This window comes from Cicer arietinum, chromosome 1 (assembly GCF_000331145.2).
Source record: "Cicer arietinum cultivar CDC Frontier isolate Library 1 chromosome 1, Cicar.CDCFrontier_v2.0, whole genome shotgun sequence".
Classification (NCBI taxonomy): domain Eukaryota; kingdom Viridiplantae; phylum Streptophyta; class Magnoliopsida; order Fabales; family Fabaceae; genus Cicer; species Cicer arietinum.
The window spans coordinates 15,325,718-15,347,550 of record NC_021160.2 but is presented as its reverse complement, the minus strand read 5'-3'; the positions used below and the strand labels follow the sequence as shown (position 1 = coordinate 15,347,550).

At 34.6% G+C, this 21,833-nt stretch overlaps 1 protein-coding gene across 1 annotated transcript; it reads right to left on the bottom strand.

The window, feature by feature from the left end:
• Positions 1-88: 88 nt before the first annotated feature.
• On the bottom strand, positions 89-16,814 carry LOC101491640 (protein CTR9 homolog). Its single transcript, XM_004513417.4, has 24 exons — positions 16,354-16,814; positions 15,626-15,692; positions 15,268-15,462; positions 14,751-14,851; positions 12,008-12,061; positions 11,301-11,417; positions 11,148-11,211; positions 10,819-11,033; positions 10,118-10,202; positions 8,907-9,007; positions 8,053-8,145; positions 7,569-7,637; positions 7,341-7,433; positions 6,981-7,244; positions 5,587-5,667; positions 4,929-5,087; positions 4,665-4,760; positions 3,834-3,935; positions 3,639-3,746; positions 3,311-3,535; positions 2,208-2,474; positions 2,037-2,108; positions 850-1,143; positions 89-512 (listed from the first exon to the last, which is right to left on the bottom strand). Exons 1-24 carry the CDS (start codon positions 16,492-16,494, stop codon positions 333-335), a joined length of 3,243 nt encoding a protein of 1,080 aa, XP_004513474.1. The 5' UTR covers positions 16,495-16,814; the 3' UTR covers positions 89-332.
• Positions 16,815-21,833: the final 5,019 nt, after the last annotated feature.

Here is a 21,833-nt window from a genome sequence, read left to right as displayed (position 1 = left end):
TAATAAAAATGTAAGTCTAATATTTTAGTTGAATGGAAATTAACTTGGTTATGGTCATTCTTTCCTCAACGGTTCTAAATTTAGGAAATAAATAAGGAAATATGAATAGGATAAAAAATGTTGTTTTACATTACATGGGACATAAAAAATAAAGCCCTCTACCAAATCTATATGAAAAAATAAACAGCCCTGCCAAAGCTTTTTGTAGTAAGTATTTACATCATATTGCCAACTGAGAAGAATCGCCAAAAATGTGTGAACAATGACTTCCCTGGAAGAAACCATTTGACAGAAATAGATCTCTAACTTGTGGTATAAAAAGTTCAATCTTGTTACTCCTCATCACTGGCCTCATCTCCATGTGTCTTGTCCTCATCCCTGATCTCTCCATCGCTCTCCTGCATATCAGCAGAATATTCTCTTACAGGACTTGATTGCCTCATTATTGGTTCATCGTCGTCAGATTCTGATAATGCTTGCCTCCGCCTGCTAATGGTTGAGGATGGTCCAACCTTGAACAAGAATAACCAGGCAAAAAAAGTGAGCAAAAAAAATTGGACTTATGGTTACTGCCTTATTGTCCAATAAATAGTAAATTGAATTATTGCATGAACCAAGAGGAAGGTGGAAATAAAAATTTGAGACATTCATGGTCTATAAAATAATTTGGTTGGACTAACTACCAACTCAGTTGATGATGCAATTCACAGACACAACACATACCAAATTATAAATACAAATGTTCAACCAATTAGCCCATCACCATATGGCAAAGTAATATTCCAACCAGAGGATAGTGTGTAAATAACAAGTTTTAAAAGTCATGATTCCCATCAAAAAATAAATTACCGGCTCATCTTCAGCATCAGAATCCTCAAGTCCAGCTGCTGCAAGAAGACCGTGGGGATTTTCTTCAACATCGTTCATCTGAGTTTGGGGCTCGTTCATGTCAGCATCATCCTCCATTTCCTGTTCATCCATCATATCAGCTTCCATTTCTTCTGTGTCATTGCGTGATTTTGAGTGCTTATCCTTCTTCCTCTTCTTTCCACCTTTTCTTCTCTTTTTCTCGCCAGCCCCACCACCATCTTCATCATCCGACCTTTCCCTCCGTTTCGAATGTGTGCTGCTCTTCCATTGTTCCTAGAAATGCAAATAGATACTTAGAGTTTTCAAAGCACATTATTTTTTATTTTTTATGCAAACGTAGGACAAAGGATGAAGATGGCTAGCTTTAGATCTCAGGTACCACTTTTACTACCATCTAGTCATGGCTAAATTCACAATGAGGACAATCTTTGATATACATGCCATTTCCCTTGGAAGGAGAAATACATCTATAAGTACGATATTGTATAAATTGTTTGTCATTATAAAGGAGCAGAATGGACTCAGGAGTTTATAACCACCTATGTAGAACTGACACTTTAGGTTGAATATATGTTCAAGTGTCCAACACTCGTACGACACCGACACAGTGGTTGCATTCAATCATTTTCATTCTCTCATATTACTACCAATGTCTATGTGCTAGTGTCAGTATTATGATTGGTATTTGTGTTTCTTTCAGTGTTTCATATAGAAGACAGCCTAAAAATAATCTTCAAAATAAAAAACACTATAGGACAGCTAGCAGAATTAGTTACGGTAGGGAGAGGCAAGGGGTGCCTCCCACTTACAAACTACAAAACTGGTTTTGGCTTAAACCAAACCTACGAAACCAACTTATAAGGTGTGAGGTGTCTTCCACGTATAAACTCATTTTTAAGTCATATTCAATATGGAATTTTCAACACGCCCTCTCACGCTCAAGATATGACAACTGGAGTGTGGCCTGATAGCAGATCGACCAATGGATCTTAAACTCTGATGCCATCTTAAAAATTTGGATTTGGGCTAAATCAACCCTACAAAACCAACTTGTAAGGTGAGGGATGTTTCGCACTTGTTTAAGTCGTATCTCGTCCAATGTGGGACTCTCAACAACAATATATTAATTCCCAAGTAACTTTTGAAAGACCACAATGAACTCTTACCTTAACACGCTTAAAATGTTCCTCCTGTTGTTGCACTTGTTTTATCTCATCCTCCTGCTTTCTCCTTTCCATCTATTTCAAATTAAAATAAAAGGAAAGCAACTTCTAAGCACAAAGCTTTAGATCTCAACCAATGCAATGTAGCAGATACTGATAAATAAAGAAAAACACCTGAAATTTCCTTTGCTCTTCAGCCTTACGCCGGGCGTCCTCAGCCAATGCAACCTGACGAGCAAGTTCGTGTCTCTCCCGTATTTGTTGTTCCTCACGCTCAGCTGCTTCAAGATGAACTTTTGCAGCTGAAAGTAAGTGGGTGCAGTATCCAACATGAGTGTCTATCTTCTTCTCATCAAATCCATGAATATGCAGGTTGGAAGCAGCAGACAACTGACTAAATATACGAACAGCATTTTGTAGTCCAGCAACCGTTGCTCTCACCTAACATTAAGAATCAATCAATATCAATTAGAAAGCAATGATCAAACTAGGTCCTGCATTAGATTGGTTGACTACTAAAAATAAAAGGTAAATAGGGAATCACTTGACAATAATAAACAAACTTAAGAGAGAAGCAATGGTGTCACAGACGTAACTCAGAGTAGGATAGAGAGGAGGATTATAGAACGTAACACAGGATTGTAACATGAATCATAAAATCCTACCAAGATGTAGGATCCTAACTCGGAGAATGATCGTACTACAAAATTCATGATCAGAACAAATAATAACTCAAACATAAGATTAAGATTCAAAATATAAACAACTTTTTTTTAAAATTTTGTTTAAGAGATAATGCGGTGCAGAGACATCACAAAAGAGGAAGGAATCCCAACTATGTTTTGAAAAACCGACCACCAGCTTAATCAAACTTTGTTGTAAATAGAGTATAGTTATCATATGTAATAATCAAATTCTGCCCATTAACCAGGCCCGTTAGGTTTAGAATAATCTATTTAAAAGAATTAGTGTTTGTACTCTATTGTACATGTGTGGGAACCTTGTTGCTTGGAGTAAGAAGCATAGTAGTGGCTCGATCAAGGGTTGAGGCTGAATTTAGAGTATGGCACAAAGAAACTGTGAGCTACTAGGGATTTTGTTGAATGATTTGAAGATACAATGAAGGACCAATGAAGTTATTTTGTGACAATAAATTGGCTAAACCAAGAACCATGGCGACTGACATCTTTACATAAAATAATTCCATCTATCTATAAGCATTTTTAATCATATATCAATAAATGTAGTAAAAAATATTCAAGGATAAAGAAAACAACCTCATCTGCAGTTCTCTTTGCCTTTTGAAGCGTTGATGCTGAAAACTTTTGCATTGCAACCCCTGCATCAAACCTTAATGTGTAGTTCGAGGGTGCCAAATGGATGGCTCTTTGTAGAGTTTTAATACAGTCTTGCCACTGTTCGGCTTCATAGTGCGTACGAGCCAAGTATAGAAGTACTTGTGAGTCTGTGTTATGATAAAACTTCCGCAAGCAATTCTGATACTGCATATTAAGCAAGGTCAACAGCATATAATTGCAGTCATAAATACTTGAGTAGGAACTTAAAGGGATTAGAGGATACAAAATAAAAATAGGATAAGCTCACCATTTTGACGGCCAAAGTAAAATTCCCCTGAGCAAAATAAACATGTGCCAGATTTATCCAAACGTCGGGCATCTGGACAAAAACACTACCGCTGGCCGCTTCTTGAACCTATCATAGAGTAATAAATTGAATTAATTCCATTAGAAATAAGTCCATGCCCTGTATATTCAAAAATAAAGCTGACATCACAGAAACCTGGGTAAAGATATCTTTTGAAACATCAAAATGGCCTTTTTCCGCAAAAACAACTGCAGCACCATTGGCAGCATATAAATTAGCAGAATGCTGAATCAAAACCTACAAATGTTTGAAAATAAAAGGGCCAAGTCAAATAATATCTATTGTTAGGACAGGTGGAAATGATGTAGAAAATATCTCAATAAAATATACTATACTTCAAGAAAAAAGTGATTAAGCATAGTGTTAAATCAAGGTAGGATATACAAATAATGCCAGTACATAGTGTGTGCTGATAAATTATGTTTTCCTCAAATAGAGAAAAGAAACATCTCTCACAAAAGCATAGACGGTTAGGAAGAGACCTAGGAATGGTATATTCCCCTAATAAGTAAGAACCCACCGTATGTTTCAGCCTTTTTAAAACAGAGATAATACACAAGCCTGCTTTTGTGCTGAAATTTAGATTAACTGTAGATAATGGAGACAACAAGATCTAAGATCATACCAAGAACCGAATTATGTATTCAATAGCGTGCAATAGCAGCAGGTGGCCGCTATTAGAAGTCTGCAGTGGAGCAAATTTTGTAGTGTCTGTTGAGCCCACTATAGCGTAACCAAAATTACAGCTGTTTGACTTAGAGGCTGCGACTGCCGCTTAAGAAAAAAAATCTTGCTATAATAGCCAATTTTTTATTTTAAGTTTAATGTTTGATGAAATGCCAAGATCAATGAATTTATTTAGTTAAATTCAAATCCATAAGTCTAGGGATCAAAAGCTTAGAACTAACCACAAAAATGCAAAAGTGACTCCTATTATTAAGAAGTAAGAAATATGAGAAAGCCTACTCTTGTATAAAGTTCCTTGGCCTTTTCCAAATGAGTAGCTTCTAGCTTTGGATTTCTCTTTTCATTGCGAACTGCAGCAAAGTAGTTCCAGTTTCCCTATTCATTCCAGAACCAGTGTAACAGAGAATTGTCTTAGTAACACAATAATAAGGATATATGTATGTATTTTCCATTGATATTCTACAAAATGCTGTAGGACCGGGATTAAAAGGTTTTAGCATAAATAAACTATGAAGTGAAATGTGCACTGAAGAGTAGACATACTAGAGAAAGTGTAGCATATGAGTCCTTCCCATCAGTGGCATCACTAGCTGCCCGGAGAGTTTCTTTTGCCTTCACCCAGTCGTCGTTTTTCAACTCCAACTCACCAAGCATAGATAATGCATTTGGACACTTGTCATTGACCTTCAGGGCATCATTAACCTATACACAGGAGCATTAAACAGTTTAGTTATAAAATTCATAAACAAAGGGCTGCTAGCAACATGCTCTTTAACACACTACACTCTATTGGTTAAATCTAACTGGAAACCACTAAATTATGTAGGTCACTGGGTCTCATATTGATGAGACTCACATGAATGTAAATCAATCAATACGAACGTGTGTTGGAATGTGTGTTGCTAGCATTTTTATTATAAATAAAACTCGAATTACTTGAGACAAACCCTTTTGACCCATTATTTTATAGCGCTAAATATTTACAAACCAAATACATAAATTCCTAAAATCTAGGGGTTGATGATATATTAGTTTTTCTCACTCTAGCACGATTTCTTTACTATTTAGTTTTTTCTCACTCTAGAAGGATTACTTTACTATTTACATGGGATATCAGATCAGCAATATTAACAAACCATTCAACATCAACAATATGTACAATAAGAAAGGAAAACAAGGAGGTCAAGACGATAATAGTAACCAGTTCAATGCTTAAGAGAATGTTGTTCCGAGCCTTTGCAATAGCAGCTAGCCTCAGGTATGCATCAATGTAGTCTGGGTACTGGAGATACAAGAAAAAATCATAATAAATAAGCCAGTCATAGATGACATCCATGTACTAAATTATAGACTTCATGAAATAGAATTGAAGTGTCCCCAGTGGAACTTTGGCACAATAGAGGTACTCTGTAATTGAACAACTATATGCATAAAAACACCATCATGTACAGCAATGATATAGCCACAAAGGCATGCCAGCCTTCAGAGAGAGAGCAGGGCAACAACAAACATTATTCAAAATGAAATCTTGAAATAGAATCAGCAATCAGCAAGGGAAAACAAACAAAACAAGTCAAATAGCAAATCAAGTATGATTTAGAAAAATGTGTTTAAAATTAAAATGTGGCAATTGCTTAAGAAAAAGGAGTTTAAGAAATTTTTGTGCTAATTTATGACTGAATGTTGTGACATAATCTTACATCATTCAAAGAAATGGTGACCATGATTATGATTGATAAAGAAAATGATAACAGAAGTTATAATAACAAAAAAAGATGGTGGTAGGGATGCAGCAACATAAATGCAAATTTCAACAGTACTGCAATAGAAGCAGTGGATGTCAGGTGGTAGGAAAGACATTGCGTGTATTTGTAGATATGTACAGTGTACTAAAAGAGAAGAAAACAAAGGAGACTTGAGATGAAGTGCTGAGCTTCCAGAGTAAAGCAATTTTCAAATACATGTATAAATATTTGAGTAGCTTACAATATCTACGCATGACAGAAACAGATTCATATAAGGTTTTTGTTCAATACCAAGAATTAACGGGAAGAAGTACTAAGCACATGGGGAGCTCACTGAAAACTTTCAACAACCCTTGCCATATTAAAATTGTTAAATGACATTAATTGCTTCATTGTACATTCAATACTTGAATAACTTTACAAACATCATAGTAGTAATAATAACATCAGCAAGTAAAACATAAAACAACTGGTTTTATGATGTTGCAAATATATCATAAGTGCATAACTAAGACCATAGAAGACAAGCACAGGTTTTTCTTCTAACAAGTTTTTCTGGCACATATTAATTCTAATACACAGACTTGCTTGAGAGGTTTTCTTCATACACAGTTTGTTTGACGCATATTAACAACCTTGGTTTTTTTACTTCTTAATCACTTTATTTTACTATTTCCTTGAATACACTGATCTTATTAGTTGAGTAAATTGGATTATATTATGAAAGGATACTTGCTGTAAATAGTTTATCTATACCCCAAAATACAAAGATTCATTTATGCAATTATGCAAATACGCATGCAAGGGCTGAGAGTTAACCTCTCAAGCAATTCACAAATCAATGTTATACCTTGAATAAGATTAGGCGATATAATATGCTTGCAGTTCCAGATTCATTTAATTGCTCAAGTAACCTGCCCAGGTTAAAGAGTACTGTGACTTTATCCCATGGTACATCAATATGGTGACCATTACTTTCAAGGTCATGAAATAATTGCATGTCCTTAAATTGAAGAGTAGAAGTAGCAGCATCAATGGATGATTTATTTGTCTCGCTAAAGAAAGAAAGCCAAATTCCATCACCAAGAGCTTCCTTAAAAGTTTGTTTAGCAAGCTGAAAAACAGAAGAAATTAGAGCTTAACTGTGGTAAGTTTGCTGGGAAAGAGACCATAACATGAGCAATGCTGCATGTAAAATAGCAGTACAAACCTCAAATTCTCCCCTTTCAAACTGAAGAACACCAATATTATTGAGTAGTTCAATTGGTACTTCCTCACCTCCCTTCTTAAAAAGAGTGCGAGCCTGTACCAGATTTGTAAAATCTAGATTACAACAAAGATTCTGGAACTTCAACAATTAAGTGTTTTCTTAAATTTCATAAGGATAACATTTGCTAACCACAAAAGAACAGCAGATGGTAAGTTCTTAGCCCCTTACAGTTTTGAATGCATCCAGTGCAGCTCCTGTGTCGGACAAAATTAACAATTCTCCAAGTTCAAGAAATGCCTGTAATACAAAGAGAAAACATTCTAAGATTATCATAGAAAAAGCTAGATAAAAAATATTGGTAACATCATAAACTTCAGTTTTAGAGACATGAAAAGATTACTATCAATTAATAATTATTAATAAGACTATTAAGATTAAGATAAGATTTAAAACAGAGAATTGAGTCAGGAAAAAGAAGGGTTCGAGAAAGCATTGATGAAAAAAAAAATAACTTCACCAAACATCGAGAGACACAGAATCTGCAGAAATTATTAAAATCCAATGGACCTTTATACAGTGAGCAAATACATGCACAGCAGGGAATATAGCTACAATCTATTTATGTTATTTTGGCATGCAGTAACTTTCTATCTGGTTTTCCATTTGTTATTGGAACCTATCAATGGGGATCAATTTATATCAGAAGCTTCACCTGGGCATCACGTGGATCAATTTTTGTAGCTTTCCTTATAAACTCCTGACCCTTGTCAGTCTGACCAAGCTGAACATATATGTACGCAAGTGCCTGTAAGAAAAGACAAAAAAGACAAAAATAAGGAAGAAGGGGAAAATAACATCTAAAGCTATATATAAAATAAAGATAATCCAGTTACTCACACAAACTTTTGGTTCATTAACAAACGAGGTTGAATCTACAAATTAATAATTTTAAAACATTGGTACTCTAACTAATCTTCAAATCTTATGTACACTGTTAAACCAAAATTCATAATTATTATTCCTGGGTAGAGGCATGGAGCAGCCAACCCAAAACTGCTGTAATAGGATGGCGCTTAAGTTTATGGATACAAGTTATATATTTTATGCATGTAAATGCTCAAAACTAGGAATTTGCCACCATCCAAGACATTAATAAAAAATCACTGCCTTATGTTAAACATGTGTCAAGGGTGACAAATTAGAAGACATAAATAACGAGAAGGGTGACCAATGAGAAGCAGAAGACTTGGAACACAAAAAAGGAAGAAAATAAGAAAAGGGCGAGCAAAAGAACAGAAGCAGACGAAAGGCACATAGCCACAAACATGTATGAGAACTCAGACGATATGTATGACAAATGAAATACATGTTTGACGGTAACACTGAAGGAATAAACAAATATAGATCGTCATACAATTTGCAGTGATTGTTCGACATTTTATAGAATCTAAACCAATTTCTCCAAGCAAAAAACATTTGATCAAATGATATGCAGCTTAAATTACAGCACACTGAAAAACTATATAAAAAGGGTGAAGATATTGTGCTTTCAATTTTAGTACTCACTTTCAGTGTCTCGCAATTATCCGGGTACACCTCCAAAACCTTTTCAAAGTTTGAGAGTGCACTTCTAAAATCTCCCAACTTAATTTGTACTTGTCCCAAACCTGGAAACAACATTAAAAAGTTAAAACAGTGAAATGCATCAGTAATTCTACACACTATGAAAATGTCACTGAGATGCTACTAATATCATACTACAGCAAAAGTTATAGCAACTTGTAACAATCATGATCAATGTTGTCAAACTCAAGATAGATTCAACCGAGGATTGGGAATTGGTGAAAAGATCGGAAGTCACGGATCACAACATTAAACTAAACTATAATTGAAAAAATAATCAAAAGAGATAATAACTTAGAAGTAAAGAAAAGGATAACAAAGATAAGGGAAGCAATAAAAAGGAGTGGTAGAGAGAAATAAAAACATTGTTTGGACCATAGTTCCTTTCTCAACAAAATAATTAAAAATAAGAAGTGAGAGAGATGGATAAAGAATGGGCCCACACGGCCCAGTTAGAAGAGAAAAACCTAGCTGTACACACTACACAGATAATTTCACACATCTAAAAGTGCCACCCCTTCCCCATCTAGTTGCAATGCAATCGCAGATAAGAGAAGCAGAAAAAGAGAGAGGTTCCAGGGAGGAGGTGGGTGGCAGTTGCAATGAGAGAGGAAGGAAGAATGGGTTGCATCAGAATTTTCAAATGAGGTTAGGGTTGTGAAAAATTCTAAAACAACAGTATTTTTTTTTGAAATCAGACCACCCTATAAAACCCGGCCCAGAAAACTTCATAAAAACTACCAGGAACTGGGAAGCATTTGATCCCAGTCTTCCTCACAAACCATTAGCCACCTTTCGGGCTGTTGATCCCATTAATAGCACATCACGGAAATAAGAAATAGGATCACAGAATTGTGCAACTCTACGAGTTGCCACGCAATCCTAACAACATTGATCATGACACATTTTCATTTTACTGAAACACACCAACAAAGCTAATCAAATCACAATACTATAAGATAATTGTAATTTGTATGTTTAAGAACAACTGCTAAAACTGAGGGCAACAAAGTCTGGTTTATCTCCGAATCACAGAAGCCACGAGATGTTTAAAGCATTACTAGTTCTATTAGCTAATAAAATTCAATCCTTTTCAAGGAATATCACAAAGTTAGAGAAACGATGAAGAATTTTAAATTTGATCAGCAACTGACCATAATAAGGAAACACAAATTCATGGGGCTTGCTAATTTCCTTGACTGATGCCATGTAATACACCCCAGCTTTGTCATAGTCCCCCTGCGGTGAAGAAAAAAAACTAGTACACCATCAACAAAGCTAAAGCCAAAGGTTGGATATTTCTAACCTTCATAAAAGATGGTGATCTACAAAGTCAAATATTTACAAAAATTGTGGTAGTACTAAAATTATATTAAGAAAATGGTGATTTATTTACATTTTCTTAATCATCCTTAAAAAACTAGGAAGTCAAGAGGATAAAAAAAACACAAAATTGTAAGTAAATGTTTCTTTCAAAAAAATATGCATCTTAAATAAGTGTATTAAAGTCAAAGTACATAGATATGTAAAATATGAGAGTTCCGTCAGAAATAGGGATGACCACAAGGTAACCAACATTGCGTACATAGATAATGATAATACTGACAACTATTTCACAAGAGAGCATAATAGAAGTTGGAAAAACAGGTGGAAGATGGATATTGTTAAATATCTACAACACTAGATGTATAAACTTTTTTATGAAAGCCATATGAGAAACATGGCAAACCAGAGCATCACTTCACCCTGTAAGTTAAATATCATTCTCCTTTAACCTCTAACAAAGTCAAATCAACCAAAGATACACAGAAAACTTTCAAAAGGAGTAAAAGAGGGGAAAAGAGAAGCTTTCGACCTTGCTATGGTAAGAGCGTGCTAAATTGTAATAAGAGTGGGACTTTGTTGGACCATGATTGGTAACAGCTAATGCAGTTTCAGTCAGTTGCTCAACCAAAAAATGTTGACCAGTGAAGAAGAAATGATTTGCTAGATAATTCAGAGCCATTGCACAGTACGGGTATATCTCAAATGCCCTCTGCATTTTTACCATTCCTTTCCTAATTCCAACAGCTGAAAGATGTTATACAATATTAGTCCACTAAATTAGAAGCTAATATAGCTAAGTAGATAATTAACAAATATGTATGAGGTGCACAAAAACATGAAAAAATCAGAAAGGTAAACCTTCGTTAGTGCGCAAGTCCATTATTGCAAGTGCAACAAGAGCCTCAACATTTTCCGGGTCAAGCTGAAAAGAATAAATCATGAAGCATACACACATCAGTACTAGCAATTAAGCTGAATGGTTGAACCACTAGACACAGGAGATTCACTTGCCTGCAAAACACGCTCAAATGCCTGTCGCGCCTTTTCAAATTGACCTAATTTGTAGCGACACAGTCCTATGCCAAGTCTCACAGCTGCAGGGCAATTGGGATACACTTGCAATGCCCTCTTTAAGTTGACATATCAAAATACAATAAAATAAGATAAAAAAACTAGTATCGCGTAGTGTTGATAGCACATTAGAATTGTGAAAATTCAAGTAATATGACAGACATGACAGTGACATCAGGTTTCTATACCCTTAATTAACATTCATATCTTTTACAAATTTTTTGTGTGTGGCTTATGAAATCACACTAAAAATAAATATCAAGTATCTACCATTGAACGTCATATCATTCATCTGATCCATAGAGTTCCCTCATTAGTCTTTCACATGACAACAATCAAACAATTGATCCCATACCACTTGAAATATGGCATGCATGTCAATGGTGCCATTGAAGTTACTCATTCCAAGAATGGTTTCACAGAAATTAAACCCTATAAAAGTTGGTGAGTGATGCAATACTGATTTAATTTAGAAGTGTTGACATTTGATTTTGATCTTATTCCGCAAGAGTGATACATACATAAATATATATATATATGAATGCATATATAGATGTAGATGTAGTAAAATATAGATAAGTGTGCACATATATAAACTGTAAGTCATACATCACTTCAATAGCCAAAAAAGGGGCTATATTACCAACCTTATACAACTCAAGTGAATCAGAATATCTTCCACGGTTGAACTCAACACATGCCTGTCAAAAAAAAGTTAAAAATTGTAACAAACATAGAAACATATTTGTTACACAGACAACTCAAACTGGCTTCAGGTTTTAGTGTTCAGATTCAGAAAATAAGATACACAGTAGATGGAAACATGTAATTATCAAAATCTGAGGGGAAAAAACGACACGTTTGAATTCCAAGATAGTAGTGACCTGCTAATACACAGATAGTTGCTTAATAGTGTTTAACGTGCTATAACAAGAATTGGAGAATGCATTCCGACAAACCAGTACCTAAAATGAGAATTATTGGAAAAATTACCAGATATTATATATAAATGTTTTCCCAGTTTATTCATGAGTAAATATTTGATAGCAGAACCTTAATCAAACAGGTTATGTTAGTAAGAGGGGGAATGAGCTGCAGGTTGGCTGGGCCCACAACCAGACCCGATAGACAGTTGGTTGGTTGAGTCATCAGAAGTAGTTAATGTTAATTATTATATGTACTCAAAACCGTTAGAGGTGAGATTTCAGCTAAGATTGTAGATGTGAGAGGAGAGTTAGAGTCTCTAATTTTTCTGGGAATTTTCAGTTGAAAATTATGTTATTACCCCAGTCAATACTTGCATTGAGCATAGCCTGGGAGTTTTGTTCAATAAACAGCAAACTACTGATTTCACAATAACAGTGTAACAAATGGAAAGAACAGTCAAACCCTGGGAGCTGCACAAAAACGCAATTAAGAATGTGTTTTGGGCTTTTAAAGATAGAGGAGACGATAGAAGCCGTTGCTTATAGACTGCAATTGCGAGAGCATAGCAGAGTGTGATAAAACACTGCAAATTAAGAGGAATGAGGGCCCAAAGAGTGGCCCCACTCACCCAAGTCACACACATTTAGTTTCTAGAATGATGGATGGAGGGAATAAAAGCTAGTTAATAATGTCTCTTATTCTACTGATATTACATTAAAGGAATGAGGGAAGGGGAAGTGGGAAAGACATTCAGTTTCAAGAAGGATGAATTAAAGGAATAAAAGCTAGTTAATAGTGTCACTTATTTTATGTTATAAGAATGAGAGAATAGGAAGAGGGAAAGGTATTCAGAAAATATTCTAAGCAATTTTGCTCTGGTTTAGGAGTTCTTAGAACTCTGGTTTAGTTTTTCTTTCTGCATCGTTTCCCAATCTCGTCATCGTAAGAGATACTACTCTGAATTTTAAGAAATAATATATCTTTTTCTTCTATTAAAATTCTGAGTTACATCAGAGTGCACACAGTCGTTCATGTTTTCCTTCTGAAGAAGGCTGGGTCTGGAACAGCACAACCTCAGCAGTTGCCACTTGGTCTTTTCTGAGGAATGGGAGTTCCAGACCCAGCAGCCACAAGATGTCTTAGATTTATGATAGAGTTAAGGGAGGGGTGGAGTTAATAATTAAGTGGCATGACCTTCTGAGAAATGAACATCATGGGAGTGGATGACTTCGCTCCAAGTCCAAGCTGCCTTCCTACATTCCACCATGAGGACAAGGTGCATACTTTAAGGGTGGGTATTGATAGGAGAACGTTAATTAACCAGGTTTCTGTTGGGAAGAAGGGATGAGCCGCACGCTGGTGTGACCCAAACAGACCCAATAGCTGGTTAGTTGGGGAAGTTGTCAAGACTCAAAAGTAGTTGAAGTTAGTTGACGTATGTATTCTAACAGTTAGGGATTTTAGATACAATCGTATACATGAGAAGAGAGTCTACAGTCTCTATTTTCTCTAGGAATTTCAATTTTCAAAGCCATTACTCCAATTGATACTTACATTTCAGTTTTCAAAGCCATTACTCCAATTGATACTTACATTATGTATAGCCTGGGAATTTCATCCGATGAACAGAAAATTATTGATATCACGGTACCAGTGTAATAATATTTTACACTTTACCAAGATTCCTTTTTTGTGTATTTTTACCAGAAACAATTGCTACACTTGAAATGATGGAAGTGCAAGAATATTACCCGGATGAAGTGCAAATATGTCCAAAGAAGGAAATAGAGAAAGACATGAAGAAAGGAAAGACAAAGAAGCCATAAGAGATTCAAGAGTGCATGACACATAGTAACCCCCCACCAATTATGCCCAGAAAAGCCAAAACGACAAACATATCCCATAAAAAGCAATACATATACAAAATGAAAGAGGTTAATAACTTCCACCAAGTAAAACAACATGAAAATAAGCCATGGGAAATAGGAAAAACAAATTGACTCAAAATATTTAAAAGCCCACTCTGCATATCCATTAAACAAACTCTTTAAAAAGAGCTTAAAATAGATGCAGCAAATCCCAGCAAACATAGCAGACTCCTTAAAAATGTTACACTCGTTTCTTTCAATAAATGGCTCGTAAAGATGGTTAACGAAAAATTAATAAAGACTCTTCAAAGTTTGAACCACAAACTCACAACAATTGTGACTAATAGTTTCACTTCAATTTCTAATTTGCAAAGGTTAAGAAAGGATGAAAGAGAGGGCATCAAAAACATATATTCAATGTTGAGTCTGTTCAATTCAATCACTAAACTTTTTCATTCAAAAACTAACTGAAAGGAGAGAATACAACTTGCAATCATTCCCAACCTCTAATACCTAGGACTGGGAGTTTTGAAATAGCAGATGCTACAATCTTTCATGTGAATGCACAAATTATCTAACATATCTATTATTTTACCTGGCCTAAAAGTGCAGGAACATTATCACGATCTCCATCTAACACAATCTTAAATGCAGCAGATGCCTGTTCAACTTCACCCTTTGCTAGTAAAAGCTGACCTGTAAGCATTAACTATGTTAATTTTGTTAAGTAAAAGTATTAAGTAGTCCATGACACAGTCTTCTGAAAGTTCTTGACAAACATGAGGCTTGCCAATTTAGATACTTGTAACTTATACAACATTATCAAGATCAACAAGTATAGGTTAATAACTATACTACCATGCACAAAAACAACAAAATAAACCCTGAAGGCCTGAACCTCAGTCATCAAACCGGTTCAGCAAAATAGGCCAAAATAGAGATGCATCTCAATAGTCAGCATGCCAATAATATACACAATTACATCATACACACAACCATGTGATGACATCAAACACGATCAAATGATCTTCTTACAAAATGAGGCAGAGAAAAAATCAAATTTTACAACAATGAAACATATTCCACAAATGCATATTCAAAATTAAATTTACCTTTACCAACCCAAGTAGAGGGCTCATGCATGTCTATCCTTGATGCTTTATTGTAATATTGTGTTGCCAAAATGAAATGCTCCTCCTTTTCTCTTTGTTTTGTCTCTATTTTTCCAAGGTAGCTATAGTAAGCCCCAAGGGCATTTAAGATAGCGATCCTCTCATATCTAATATCAGCATAATAATCATCAATTTCTGCAAAATGAGTAAAAAAAATCAACGCAGTTGGATTTATTAAACTGAATAGCTAATATTAAACAATAGCAAATACAAACAGGTTGATAGACCAAACCCATGAGTTCCACAGCAAGTTTAAAAGAATGAGTACCAAAATCTATAAAGTATAAAGAAAGTATACCTGGACTGGATCCTTCCTCCAAAATCTGGCGAAACTGATCAACTTTTCCCTGCTTGAAGTACTCCCTCTGCAGCATACCAAGAAAAATATACATAATTTCAGAAGCAGGGTTGTTGAAAATAGATATCATCACGTATATGTGTGTAAATAGGGAAAATTATGCGTGGAGCACTCTCTATGTTGCCTTTGGTAAGCTGTTCTAGAAAGAAAAAGGTCTTTTTTGGATAAACAACTTAGTTAAGTGTTTATAGCATAAGAGCTTATCGTATTATGTATAAGCTATTTTTATAACAAGACAAAAAAGAAGCCAAACCACTATCATATAAGCTATTTATTGTTTTCGTAAGCTATTGTAGAGAGCTTATGGAAATAACAACATATGTCATAAGCTGTTTAAATAAGTTATCTCAAACCATTGCACAAGTGTTTATGATAAGTAGATAAACTCAAATAAGTCAATAGGTTCTAACTTCTAAGTGCAAAGTGAAAAAACATCAAACAAGCATCAGAAGAAGTGACCCACTAAAAATGGATATATAAAGTTACTCTGCTAATGCAACTGAACAAAGACAAAAAAAATCACTATCTATCTATCTTCTAATTCTAAATTGAACTTGCCATGACAGCACATTCGTGAATCATACAAAATTGCAACTAGAAACTGAAACTTGAGCATTGTGTAATTATGTATACAAAAAGAGAAGTTAAGTAAAAGATTGAAAACGAACCGCGATAATGAGCCAAAGATCAAGAGGAGCTTGCTCGGCCTTGAGGATGTCAAGGATGTCGGAAGCATCCCTGGGAAGTTGATCGAGATTAACCCTAACTTCTTCCTCCGAATTCTGAACGGGAATGTAAACGGACGCCATTGATTATTTAGCAATAATAATAGTGCTAGAAATGCAACCAATTTAAATACAGTGTGGAACCCTAATTAGGATTATGAGGTTGATGAAAGATGAAGAAGCAACATGACACGCGAGAAGGGAACGTGGAAAATAAACACCGAGTTTTGTTTCTGAACTCAGTCTTTGAAGTAGGTTATTGACGATGATGATGACCACCGGTGACCGGTCACAACCTTCGATCCCAAGCCAAAAAGCCCTACCGAGTTTTTTCCTTGACTACTTTTTTCTTGGTTCAATGGTTCTAATGCCAGAAATTTACGGGTATTTTACTCTAAAAAAAAATAGTTTTGCGCGAATACTAACACAATCAGATTTAGTGGTTATTTAATATTTTATATGATAATAATTACAATTACGAGGTGATACTAAAATCAATGGGTTTATTATTAACTATCTATTGATTTATATAGATAGTGTATTTTTTGGAGTTAGTATCATCTCATTTCAAATCTTCTTATATCTCTATATTTTTTTCATTTCTTTTAGTTTTACTTTTTTTTCAAAAATAAATTATTAGATTGAAAATTTATATGATATAAATTATTTATTTAATTTTATATATATTTAAAATTATTTGATATGTCAATGAGACTTATGAAAATTAATGATATTCAATAATTGTATATAATGTATTAATTTTGAAGTATTTCAATAATATGTCGAATGATTTTAAATTTATATAAAATTTTATATGTATGATCTACAATATATGATATAAGTCGTTAATCTTAACTGAAAAATTAAAAAAAAAAATTAAAGTAAAATTATGAGAATAAAATTTATAAAATATAAAATTTGAACTTCTACATTTCTGTTTCTTCTTACCCCTTCTTCCATTCCCTTTTATTCTTCCTCCATGATGTACCTTTATCATGTCACACCAATAATGTTAATGGGGATTTACGAATATAAATAGTATTCATGTGCTATCTTATTATTTGGAGTTAAAAAGTATGCACTATAAAATAATTTTACATGCACATCATGATATATAATAAAAACTATCTATTTTGCCACATCAGTCCATACTTATTTTCAAATTGATAATGTGACATAGATGATTGATATATACTTATTTTCAAATTGATAATGTGACATAGATAATTGATATGTGTCATATCACTTCACTTAGTGCCTATTTAGTTGTACTTTTGGAGGAGGCAAAATGAATTTGAAGGTGTATAATTGATTCTAATTTGTTTGGATGTTATTGATAGAGCTGTCAATTTGACAAACTCCCTAATTATTTGTTTCAGCCCACATGTTGGAGGGACAAAAAAAATTTATAATTTAAAAGGCTCCAAAAAGAAAGCCTCAGTCTCCTAATATTTTGTGGAGAATTGTATTGTGCACCCCCCTCTTTTACCTCCCACCCCCCAACCATAAGGAAAAGACTATACTGCCCCTTATTTCATCTATAAAACCCTAAAAAAAAAACACTTTCCTTTTTTCACCCATTTCTTCGAAACTCTGAAAAATTCGATTCTCCCACCCTACCAAAACTTCGAACTTTTCAAACATCCGAAGTGCAAAAGTAAGGCAACCTTTGAAACTTTCGTTGAATATGAAAGTTTCGAAACATGTTTTTTTCAGAAATTTTCAAACATTCGAAACTTTCTTTGAACTTGAAACTTTCGAAGTACAAAGGTTTCGAAGGTTTCGTTGTATATGAAAGTTTCGAGGTACAAACTTTCGAAGGTTTCGAACAATACGAAACTTTCGAAACGTAAAAGCTTCGAATATTCTAAAAGTTACGAAAAAAACATGTTTCGAAACTTTGAGATGCATGCAAAGTTTCGTTTCCAGTGAAAGTTTCGAAATGGTTTTTTGGGTTTTTTAAATATTTTTCCATTTGTTTTTAATATTGATATATTGCAGTGCCTAGAATGAGAGGTGTGTTTTGGTCAAATTATTCGTAACTTGATAGGTGATAGAGGTGATGGTGTAGAGAGAATTCCACCAACAGCATCAAATAGACGACGCAACGAAGCAAATCGTCCAATTAGACAGCGTCGTCGAAGGCAAGGGGAGGTCTAAGATGATGATGTTGAGTCCACCGAGCATGCACATATGGAGGAGGATGTCCCTCAGCCTCCACAGATGGAGCATGCCGCTGATGATATTCATGATACTTCTGCACATGCTAATGATGCTGATGAGTCGAATGATGCTGCTGATATTGATGATCAGGATCAGCAGAACGGATTTCCCGGAGGACCGACGGTGACATGTCTGTTGACACAGTACGAGCATCATGTGGCTCGGAGGTTATGGGAAAGAGAGGTATATGTTAATTTATTTTTATATTTAATTATTTGTTTATTTATGTTTAAGTTTATTTAATTAATTATATATTAATATAAATGTTTAATTATATTTATTTTTAAGTTTAAGTTTATTTAATTAATTATATATTAATATAAATGTTTAATTATATTTATTTTTAAGTTTAAGTTTATTTAATTAATTATATATTAATATAAATGTTTAATTATATTTATTTTTAAGTTTAAGTTTATTTAATTAATCTCAATTGTTCTGTAATTACTCGCAGGATCGTGGATCACTAAAGGTAATTACTCACGGATTGAAACTGAAGAAGTTTGCGGAAGTTTCTATGCCAGCTCCTGTAGAGCATTGGATTCAGAAATCTGGGCTGATGTATCTATCTTCAGGCTACCTCACAATGGCTGATGTTGGTCTGATGTCCTCATTTGTTGAAAGATGACACAAAGAGACTAGCTCATTTCATATGTCATTTGGAGAGATAACTATCACCTTAGACGATGTCGCGACTCTCCTTCACATCTCACCACATGGTAAATTTTTTGATGCACCTTTGAATATGAATACTAATAATGCTGCAAGAGCTGCACATGAGTACTTAGGTGCAACATGGGAGGAAGCATGTGCTGAGATTAGTTATAATGAATGTGCCCAATATAGATTGCAATGGTTGCGTGATTTATATAGTTGTCTCATTCAAACTAACCAGTTTGAGTGTGCGACTAGAACGTATCTTTTGCATTTAGTTGGCTGCACTATTTTCGCCGATAAAACACATACGTGTGTTGAGGCGAAATACATTACTCTTTTTATTGATTTACATCGTTGTCGAGACTACTCGTGGGCTTCCGTGGCATTGGTTTTCCTTTATGACAACTTGGAAGATGGAGTTGTCCACGACACTCGACAGCTGGGAGGTTACATGACCCTACTGCAAGTATATCATTTATATTAAGTTGTGTCATTTATTTATTTAATTATTAATTTAATTATTACGTTGTTATTTTATTATGTTAATTATGTTGCAGTGTTGGATTTACGAGCACTTTCCTAGGATCTGTAAGCGGGGTGATAGAGGAGCGGTTCTTGCGCATCTTCTAAGAGCATGTAGGTGGACTACAAAACATGCTGTTAAAGGTGGATTGATGGCATATCGTCGGAGACTTGATGCGTTGTTGCTCGAGGATGTAGTGTTTACACCATATGATGATGATCGAGCTAATCATCCGTTTGTATCGATTTCGATGTTTTTCTGGATATCTTCGATGTGGTGGAGTCTCAGTCTCATATTTGCCAGAGTGATGTCTTCGACAGTTTGGTCGTATTAAGTGCATTCCGCGTGACGTTCCTCCGATGTCGGAAAATATAGATTGGGTCTGTCAGAGTACTGTGAGATCATCTGTAAAGACCTTTCGGAGACAGTATCCTGTTGCGACTTTTCCTGGAGAGGTCACTGCAGACTACTATGCATGGTACATTAGTGTTTCACATCCTATGATTCTCCCTCCATCCACTGTTGCACCTTCGAGTCCACATACTATTGTTGCTGCACATGCGGGTCCATCATCGTCTGCACATGATGGTAGAGATCGTAGAGCAGCTGAGCTTGCACATAGGGCCTTAGATATGGTAACACCATTTAGTGAGATTCATGACATATTGAGTGAATTATGTCGCTTGTATGACGATTAGTTATTGTGTTATTGTGTTATGTATACCTGAATATTTAATCGTTTTGAAAATAATGACCTCTATAGTCTAAAATATATGACAGTTTAAAACAAGATTGATAATCATTTTAACAAAAAAACACTTTTATTAAACTCATGATCAATCACGGTCCCAAGGAATTATTTCTAAGCGAAGGTTCACACTTACATGTATTGACTAATTACTAGTCTAGAATATACAGTAATGTTCTACGGATTAATCAAGATACATGCATGCCAAATTACCCGTTCAAACGATATTAATGAAAATAGAATACGTCTAGCATGCAATCAAGATTAATCATACAATCATACAATGCAAGATAGAAATAAAGAGTAAGGGTTAGAGAGTAGTGCACCACAATTTTATACTGGTTCAGTCGTCAATCAGACGACCTACGTCCAGTCCCGAAATTAAATGATTTTGGCATTTTTTCAATAGAATCTTCTAGAGTGTTTTACAGATGTTCCAGCGCTCTCGGCCTATCAATCTTAAAACTCTCTCTCTCTATTCTATTTCGCAGCCACTGTATTCCAAAGTTTATCTCCAAACTCTTCCAAGATCACAGTAAAGTTTCTTCTTGATGAGCCCTCTCACCAAAGAAGATAACTACCAGTTTCACCACTGGATTTTACCACAGTTCTTTCTTTACAAAACTTTGTTACAGAAAATATAAAAGATGTACAGAGTTTGTCTCAATCACTAGCAATGTATCTCACATAAGAAGCTTGTTGTCCATTTGAGTGTTTGTGAGATCATTCTCTTTTTCTCTCAAGAAGTCTTTTTCAACTCTCTATTGATTATGAATAATCGTTGGTTTTGGATCTGAAAAAGCAATATCAAAAATGTTATCAAAGGTTCTTAAGAGTTTTTTTTTTTTAGAAAATGATTGAAAACTGTTTATATAGTTTCTGAAAAAAACTTATAAATCGATTTCCCAATCGATTCATTAATGTGATAAAGGAGGCTTAATCGATTTCTCAATCGATTATCGAAAGTCTTGTTTTTCTTGAATCTTGAAACTATATAAACTAATCGATTATTTAAATGCACTTTTCAGAAAACTATGTGTAGTTTATATATGAATCGATTGCATAATCGATGTCAGGTGTTTTGTTCCAACAACGAGATCAAAACAATCGATTACGTAGTCGATTCATTAAGTCACATAATCGATGCAGTACTACACATATAATCGATTTGGCCATATACTAAGAGTTCCCTGTAACTTCAAATATTGTTTCAATCGATTTGCCAATCGATTTTGGTTTAAAACAGGAACTTAGCTTATTTCAAGTAAATCA

Excerpts from the sequence above, each read along its gene's own strand:
- LOC101491640 (XM_004513417.4), bottom strand. The coding sequence starts at position 16,494 with ATGGCGTCCGTTTACATTCCCGTTCAGAATTCGGAGGAAGAAGTTAGG. Across the intron at positions 15,693-16,353 it reads ATCTTTGGCTCATTATCGCG|AGGGAGTACTTCAAGCAGGG; the intron begins GTTCGTTTTCAA and ends GGTATGCTGCAG. Across the intron at positions 2,475-3,310 it reads CAAAGAGAACTGCAGATGAG|GTGAGAGCAACGGTTGCTGG; the intron begins GTTGTTTTCTTT and ends TCTTAATGTTAG.